The 8,751-nt window shown below is 50.4% G+C and overlaps 3 protein-coding genes across 4 annotated transcripts in view; 1 reads left to right on the top strand and 2 right to left on the bottom strand.

Moving 5' to 3' along the window:
- Window positions 1–360: 360 nt before the first annotated feature.
- Window positions 361–2,266, bottom strand: LOC3289772 (uncharacterized). Its single transcript, XM_555854.3, has 3 exons — window positions 1,529–2,266; window positions 1,015–1,458; window positions 361–930 (listed from the first exon to the last, which is right to left on the bottom strand). The coding sequence occupies exons 1-3, from the start codon at window positions 1,538–1,540 to the stop codon at window positions 667–669; spliced, it is 720 nt and encodes a 239-aa protein (XP_555854.3). The 5' UTR covers window positions 1,541–2,266; the 3' UTR covers window positions 361–666.
- LOC5666764 (homeotic protein ocelliless) lies at window positions 1,958–6,208 on the top strand. The gene is made up of 2 exons (XM_061649704.1): window positions 1,958–3,565; window positions 3,991–6,208. The coding sequence occupies exons 1-2, from the start codon at window positions 3,540–3,542 to the stop codon at window positions 5,738–5,740; spliced, it is 1,776 nt and encodes a 591-aa protein (XP_061505688.1). The 5' UTR covers window positions 1,958–3,539; the 3' UTR covers window positions 5,741–6,208.
- Window positions 6,209–7,485: 1,277 nt separating this feature from the next.
- LOC11175704 (protein singed) overlaps window positions 7,486–8,751 on the bottom strand; it is a 21,346-nt gene continuing 20,080 nt past the window's right edge. For both annotated transcript variants that reach the window (XM_003437073.2, XM_061646736.1), the window contains exon 6: window positions 7,486–8,751. This exon is cut by the window's right edge and continues 590 nt beyond it. The gene's annotated coding sequence lies outside the window, so the exon portion shown is untranslated.

Genomic DNA, 8,751 nt, shown 5'->3' with positions numbered 1-8,751 from the left:
GCGAAGCTCTCTTCTGACTTGATTCTCAGAACAGCACATGCTTTCCCAAAATGGCTCTCTTGGAAAATAGGATCTGCTGGAAAAGCCCGAGTACGAGCACCCAGAGTTTCTCAACCCTCGCTGCTCTGCCAACGACGACGACGGCTCCCCATTATCCGGGGCGTACCGCTTTTACGCTTTACGATCTCCAGACCGAAACGGGCCAGCCACACCTCTTCACTGCCAACTGTATTCAACATTGGGACAAGGTGCTGCAATCAGTTTGCTGCTATCGTCCATCTTGTGGAAAGACTCTCCTAGTGGCTAGACAACTCAGCAATCCCAAAAAGACGTCACGCGAGTAATGAGGACTCATGATCGTATCTTCCCGTATGTGACACATCAGACACGTTGCTTTATTATGAGGACCACGATATTTATTCTAGTGGTATCCGTTCTTCCCAAAAGAAAGACACCGCACACACACACACCCCTCACAGACGTCGAGTGACAAACGGAGGCCTACCTCGCATTTTTGGCACAGTAAAAGCAAAGCCTGGGTAGCGGACAAGTTGACAGTGTATTTTAGCAACCTCAGGACGGCACCGCTGAAACGCCCTCCTATTCCGGTTATCGTTCCAGGTTGGGATCGATGCGACCGAAAGCCCGGGTGTCCACGGTGGACCGTCAGATCGAGCACTGGCAGGCGGCCGCAATGGTGACCGTCTTGAAACGCCAGTACTCGCGCAGCGGCTCCGGCAGCAGCGTGGAGTGGTGGTCCTGCTCGCCCGACTCGTTGTCCGACCGCTTGGTCAGCACGCGCACCTTATACGGGATCTCCTTGCAGCTGGAGCCGCGCCAACACTTCCGGCTGTTGGCGCTCCGGTTCTGGCAGATCGCATTCACGATGTAGCGTGGGAAGTGCGTGTAGCCAAGATCGAGCAGCTCGTACTGTGGGAGAATTCGAAACGAATGATCTACCGAGCTCCTTTCCTGAGAATGTCCCCGAGCACCGAGGATCGGGACGGACCTTACCTTTGTCTGGCACGCACATGACGATGGGTACTGGGCGTACAGGTCGGTCGATATCTCCCGGTTAAAGTCGGAACGCTTACGCGTCACGAACCCAGCCATGCTGGAGCCGTCCGGCGCTTCGGGGCGCTCCTCCGCATTTCCCGGCGACGCCGGCGAGTACCCGGCAGCCTTTGCCGAGCCCGCCGCCAGATGGCGCAGATAGTACCGGGCCCAGTCGTACTTGTGCAAACGGTCGGCCAGCGGGAAACAGTTCAGTGGTCCCCCGTCGGTCGGTTCCGATGGTTCCGTTTGCTTGCCTGGCCCGGATTCGGATGGGTCACGCATCGGCGGACCATTCGAGTCGCCGAGCTTCTGGAACGCTTCGCTTGGGAATACCTCCGCGTACTTTAGTCGGCCATCGATGGGCGCCAATATCAAACCGAACAGAAAACCACACACAACCAGCTGCGGGACAGGAGTACAAAGATTTTTAGCTCTTCTTTAGCAAACTCCTAAGCAATGCTTCTGCACTCACCGTTAACTTCATGTTTTGTTGAGCTAAACTAGAGCCTGGTGCAATAGCCTGCAATAGCTCCCTTGGGCGATGCCAAATCCACCAGACGCTTCACCAGTTCATCACTACGCCGCGTCCAATTCAGAGTAAATCCAGCAACAAGATGGCCAGGCACGGAGATTACCTGGACGGCCAACAACTGGTGTACCACTAACCAGCGTCCACGTACGCTTGCTACGCTTTTATAATACACCGGGGCTGCGTAGCTCGAATTGGAGTGCATCCAGTGGATGGCGTCGTTGCCAGTGGTTACTAATGGACGACAGGTCGCCCCCGAAATGGCGCCACGATATAAAATTACCTTGCTTTACGGAGCTAAACCATTGTGTTTTGTGCATCTCTATCTTCATCCACACACGAGCACGGATTGGACCTACTTCCTGTTGTTCCTGCCTTGTTATCAGAACTCGTCTTCGCTTTTGCACGGATTCCAGCAACGGGTTTGTTGCAGGTGCGTTGAAATAAGAACAATGGAATTCCGGTGGGTGTGATGACGCTTGCTCATTGATAAAATGTATGCCTTGGAGGAGGAGTTATTATACGTGTACTGCGGTAATATGACTCGTTGACTGGGACGCGTGTATTTCGGGAAAATGATTCAACCGCCTTTGAACTAGTTCTGAGCTATAAGCTACATCTCTATTGGACAGTTGTTGTAGTTTGTGTTCTTTATAGAGGCTTTGGCTACAATGAAGTTCTTTCGCAATGAAGGTTAATTGCGTTTGAAAAACAAAAACGAAACATTACTCCTGAAAACTGAAGGTCATCGGCGGCGCACCAACCCGGAAGATGCACGTGATGCGTAAAGTCGCATCACTTGGCTAGGCCGAGTAATTCCTGATTGCATCCGTTATGGCGTTGCGAACGGGGCGGCCGTTAAGCTGTAAAGGCACGCCACACCACTTGATGGTGCAAACCCTAGAAACTTGAAGGGCGGAAGAGAAATGGATACCCTCGCTCACACACACAAACACATACACTCACACACAAACACAAACGCACACCGACCAGGCTGAGACTGCGGCGAAAAATGTTGGATTGTTTCCTTTTTACATTTGTTTTATTTTTTCGTTTGTTGTCCCAAAGTACTGACAGGAAAATGGTACTTAAATCTTTAGATATTCCCCAGGCTAGTGCGAGTGGAAACGAGCGGGTGGGGGAAAAGGGAGTTCTGGACTGTAAGGAATTCGAACACCGCATGCATGGGTTTCTGGACGCTACAACATTCCTTCAAAAGCCCTGAACCTGAGGAGCCTCAATATGGTAGAGCGAAATAGAAGCTGTAGAATGGTGCGCGTTGTCAACCCCCCGACCAACCAGTAAGCCACCAGGCGGGGAGGAGGGCCGGGACATAATCGCAACAAGGTATTGGATGAATGGGGGGTGAAGGCTCTACCTCGAACTGGAGGGACGGGGTGGGTCCTGCAATCGGTACCGGTGCAATCGAAGGGCGATTTGCGCTCCCCGTCCGGTCGGCTTACTGCGGCAACTGGAACTGGAGCAGCCACTCGACACTCTGCAGGCGCTTATGTCTCGCGACCCACGACGCCCGGGAAGGCTGGCTGGACGGGACGCGGGCAGAGACAAAGAATGCACACACATACACACGCGAACTCCAGGCAGGTCCAGCACTTCACCGAGGCAATGGAAGCCGTAGCAATGTCCCGTCCACCATTCTGCCCTGACAGGTACAGGCACAGTGTAGAGCGTGTCGCGTCCAAAACGCACGCTGATCGGATCGATCGATTCCTGCGGAAGGTGATGGCAGTGCACACCACCAGCGCCACCACCATCACCACCGATAAGGCAAAGTTGAGAATCGAAGAAGCGGTGCACGGCTGCGAGCGACACAGTTCGATCCGATGCGACCGACCGGACGGGCCAGAAACGGTCACTAGACATCGCACCAGCTGGACGCAGGGCCGTCTGAATCCCGTACTATACGCCTCAGGGATTCTTCTGGTTCGCCGTGATGAAGCGAAAGCAGCGCCGCTACAGGTATGGCACCTACGCCCACACGATGGACTAAGTGGATGTGCAAGTGATTATTAGTGGCGGTGGTGGGAAGGGGCGAATATATGAAGAGTATTCGCAAAGCACGCTATACGCAGTCCTTGGATAGGCTTACTGTGTGGTTCTGTTACAGTTTTTCAATCGATTTTCCCTTGTGCTCAGTTTATAGCAAAAAAAAAACACGTTCTTATGAAGTTTGCACGAATGACAAATTTCACAGTGATCTTCCTCAAACACAGAAATCACCTAGAAGAAACCCCTTGCAGAACACACTGGAGCATAACACGTTCCAGTGTACCTCCAGCCTTATCAGAGCGCATCTCTGCACATTCAAACCTCAAAACAGTGTGCATCCTCAAACAGCACGCCCTTCCACACTAATCCGCAACCTTCTTCAATCCGCCTTCCAGAACGACGTTCAACTCGCTCCAGCTGCAGGAGCTCGAGCGTGCCTTCCAGCGGACGCACTACCCGGACGTGTTCTTTCGCGAGGAGCTGGCGGTGCGCATCGATCTTACCGAGGCGCGCGTCCAGGTCTGGTTCCAGAACCGGCGGGCCAAGTGGCGCAAAAGCGAAAAGACTACCGGTGGCGGACCAGGCGGCGGCGACCCCGACCAGGACGGGCAGGACGTGCTCTCCACCAGTACAGGGGCAGCGACGACCTGTCCGCGCGCAGACGGCACGGGCGATACTGGGCTGCTGGGTGCTGAGGTGGGCCTGCTGGTGGACGCGGCCGATGCGACCGGCAGCAGCCGAATGCTGAACGACGACGAGGACGACGATGGGCTGGGACTTTCGGACGAGGTCCTGCACGGGATGGGCGGGGGACTGAAGTCCCAGCACCATTCCCAAGCGGTGGCCTCACTGGGCGGGTTGGGTAAAAGCCTAAACGATGCGATGTCGGGCGAACAGGCTGGACATCACCTGCATCATCATCTACAGCAGCAGCAGCAGCAGCAACACCAGCACCATGTAGGACCTGGCGCGAGAACATCACTGCTGGATACGGTGGATGTGGTGCTGCCGGGAAGTTCGAGCAGCTCGGGGCTTACCTTCGACGGGGGCTCCCTGCACGGTATGACGCTTGGGTTAGCAGACGATCCGACCGGCCCGGGTGTCGTCAGCTCGTCCGGCTACAGTGTAGTGGATGCGGAGCTGCCCCGCCTCACGATTGGCTCGCTGTCGTCGCCGGGCCGACTGTCGCCCAACCTGTTCCTGAACCTCAACTTTGACCATCTGAACTCGCTCGATGGCAGCCGGTCGAGCAGTTTGACGTTCGAGTGGAACAGCTTTACCGGCGCCAGTACGACCACCTCGTCCGCGACGAAGCTAACACCCACCGGCACACCGTACACCACGACCTCCACCTCCGTCAGCAGCTCTGCCGACGGCTGCCTTGGGACGGTCAGTGCGGCCAGCCAGGATAGTGGCGGCTGCTGCACGCTACACTCAAACGATGGGCCCGCGCAGTCGCTACATCACCATGCACAGCAGCAGCAGCTTCAACAGCATCAGCACCACCACCATCATCATCATCAGCAGCAGCAGCATCCGAGCTCGGTGTATGAGGACGAGATGAAGTTCCTGCACGTGGACCACTTCGGTGCGATGGAGAGCTTCAAGCACGAGTCCCTCTTCAACCTCGATCAAACGTTGCTGAGCGCGTCCGGACCACCGGGCGCCAACGATCAACCGATCACGCTGCTTCAGCAACCGTCCACACACCATCAGCAGCTGGCAACGGCACACCAGCAGCACCATCACCATCAACAGCAGCAGCAGGTACTGTGCGGCACACATTCGGCGCAAAAGAGTTCGCTCCAACAGCAGCAGCAGCAGCAGCATCATCATCATCATCACCATCACCATCATCATCATCAGGCTGGGTCGGTGCAGCATCATCACCACGGGCACCACAGCCTTGGTGTGCTGGTGGACGAGCTGTCCGGCTTTCCGTCGCTCGCGGACCACCATCATGGTGGTGGGTCGGGGGAGGACGAACCGACCAGCGGGCAACCACCTGGAGCTGCTGCTACCTGCGGGGACGATCCGCAGCGGAGCTCTCCGTCCGAGCTGCTCGACCTCGAGCGCCCGATTAACATCCACATTAACGTGGAGGACGGACTCGACACGCTACACTCGGATGACGGCAAGTTTTGACGGCAGGCCCCATCCCCGCCAATCCGTATGTCGATGATTGAAACGCCATTTTACAGCTAGATGCCAGTAGGAAGGGAACTACACCTCCCGAAACCAAAAAATAACAGTGCCAGAACAGTGGTTGAGTGTGTGAGTGTGAAGGCTCATTTCAGTGAATCTCCATCGGTCGGACTTCAGCAAGTTACCAAGCAACGACAGCGCACGCCACCGATTCACAAACCCTTGTAGCGTGTATGGGTTACGGTTTTTTCTGTTTTGTTTCTTTGTTATCTATTTATTCTCCCGACGACACCCATCAAGCGTTCTTCACCAAGTGCTCAAGCGTTACCTTTTTTTTGTTTTGCGTGTACGTTACGTAGGGAAATTTTTGACCATACTGTGCCATGCTCGCTACACGTCATCTATTTGTGTGTAGTTGGAGTTGAAGGTTTGAGATAAAATAAAAAGATTTAGACCGTGTTAGACGAACCTGTTTCACAACCAGTGTGTTTGTGTATCTCTCCATGTATTTGCTTTTTTGGAATACTAATGGCCAAGCAAGTACTCAGGATCCTTAGGATTTTCATTATCTTTACCTTGAGCCGAATACAAAGAACTCTCGAGAACGCCCACTTCAGACAGCGAGCTCTTTTGTGCATCATCATATCCTGCTCGTCTTCACCATCGTCAGGATGTCGGGGTCTTCAAACGACCAGATAAATCGCCGAAATCTATCGCCTTGGGGCGCATTTCGAGCATTTTAGAAGGGACACCTGCAAAAGTAAACTCATTTCCACAGGGTGGGGAACTTCTTCAGCTCTTTGCTGTTATTACTCATTGCGAGCATTTTAAGTTTCATTTCGGTTACTCATAGGAGATTAGTAAGGTACGGATTAGTTAGGTTTGGGAACTGTTAAACCATTTGGATGACAATTTGGAATAAACTTGAACTTGTACTTCAATGACAAGATCTGTGATGTTTGAGATAATAATGTCTAGATTGGGAGCGTAGTTCCTGTTCTTTCCAATTTCCAACAGGGAAAATCCAGCCACTTAAAACCATGAGCCATGCCTTAATTGGGACGAACAATCAACACAAGTCTATATATATACAGGCGGTCTCCGAGATACACGGTACCTCTTATACGCGGATTCGGAGATACGCGGTTTTCTAATTTTGACAGTTCTTTGAGCAAATTGTACTGATTTGACACATCAATTGTAAATTGCCAAATAATTTCCGTTTTGATCGAATGTTTAAAAACTATTTCAAAAGGTTTAAAACAGTTATATTCAGTCAGAATCATATCAAATAATTCATGAAGTGACTAAAACCGCCTCCTACTTGCAAAATTACACGAAAATTAGAGATATTTTTGCTGGAAATCACGAGACTCGACTTACGCGGAAATTCGAGATACGCGGTATTTTGCGGCCGTTTTCGGTCCCCATTAACCGTGTATCTCGGGGACCGCCTGTACATGTATATATATGTATATATTTATATATATATATATATATATATATATATATATATATATATATATATATATATATATATATATATATATATATATATATATATATATATATATATATATATATATATATATATATATCATTTTTTCTCTTTTTAAGAGCTGTCAAGCCTTGATCTCGTTTCGGATTTCAATTCGGAGCCCAACAGCAACGCAAATGTTTACACCAGGCGTCGCAGCAACTCTTCCAACCCTTTTGCTAGCCGAAGAAAACTGCGTACATGTTGCTTTGGTTTTGACTTGTTTTTTTATTGATTAATGATGATGTCTTAATGATTCTGTGTTGCTGCTCTCCCGTCATACTCTTATTAATCCGTTTACGAAAAATACACCCACGCACACCGTACCCAAGCATTGCGAAACACACGCGTGCGTACTCCGACTGTCACAAGATTTGTTCATTGATTTCATCCAAGTTGTCTTTTACTCTTCCCCGTTAGCAAATATAAATCTTCCATTCGTCCATTGCAGAATCCGACTGAGGAGTAGGCTCTATAGTGGAGTTATTGCACCAGTGGCACTTGTGTCACAGGCGGGCATGCGTGTGTCCCCAAGCGATAGTTCGGTGAGCGGGGGGGTCGTTAAACGTTAAAGTTTGACGTTCGGTATCTCGCTGGTACATAGAAACACGTTTAGCAAAAAAAATGGTTTTATCACTTCTCACATCCCTGCTCTTACTACCTTGCTGCTCTGCACATTGCTTTTCTGTTTTTCCATTCTGGACATGTTCGCATTCTTCATTTGCTAAAAACTAGCATTTCTTCACATATCTTTCTTTTTCGTTTAAACCTGATTGAAGCTTTTGGGATCGTTTATGTTTCTTTTCGCTTGTTCACAAAGAACACTTCACCCTTCCCTGTTGCTGGACGACCGTCCTCGCTTACAGATTTTGAGGGTAAGTATTAAATATATTCGAGTGTGTGTTGTGTGTGTGTATGTATATAATATATGTATAGCAATAGAGTTATAAAAAAAAACTAAATTTTCCTCGATACACGAGAATCCGCCTCTTTCTTCCCCGTTCGTGCTTTACTCTGGGTTACTGCAGTGGTTCATTTTTAAGTTTCACTTTTTAAATAAATACAAAGGTTTGCTTACTTTTTCCTTCTTGCAATCGTATCCATACAAGGAGACACACACACACACAAATTCACACCCACACAAATGCACAGTTTCTTGGGAAGATTGGTTCTTCGAGCTGCTTTCGAGCTGTTTTTGGAGCTCAACATTCTACGTTTGGACTGAAGTAAGTGTCACAGCAGTGGGTTGCTTGCGTGGGTATGTGTGCGTGTGTATGCTGTTGGTCTCTCCCTGGCTGGTTGCATATAATACGTATCAATATACTACTAGGGCTAAATGAGTGTAAGGTGTGTATCGTTCGCTTCGGTTTCCCCCTGATTTCTGATGTTATCATCATGCCGTGCGATTGTGTTTTACTTACTACACCCGCTATAGTATATGTGTGCATGCGTGGGTGCCTATGCGTTTTATGTA

The sequence above is a fragment of the Anopheles gambiae genome, chromosome X (assembly GCF_943734735.2).
Source record: "Anopheles gambiae chromosome X, idAnoGambNW_F1_1, whole genome shotgun sequence".
NCBI classification, from domain to species: Eukaryota; Metazoa; Arthropoda; class Insecta; order Diptera; family Culicidae; genus Anopheles; species Anopheles gambiae.
The sequence above is the reverse complement of the archived record's forward strand: the minus strand, read 5'-3'. Positions and strand labels throughout refer to the sequence as shown.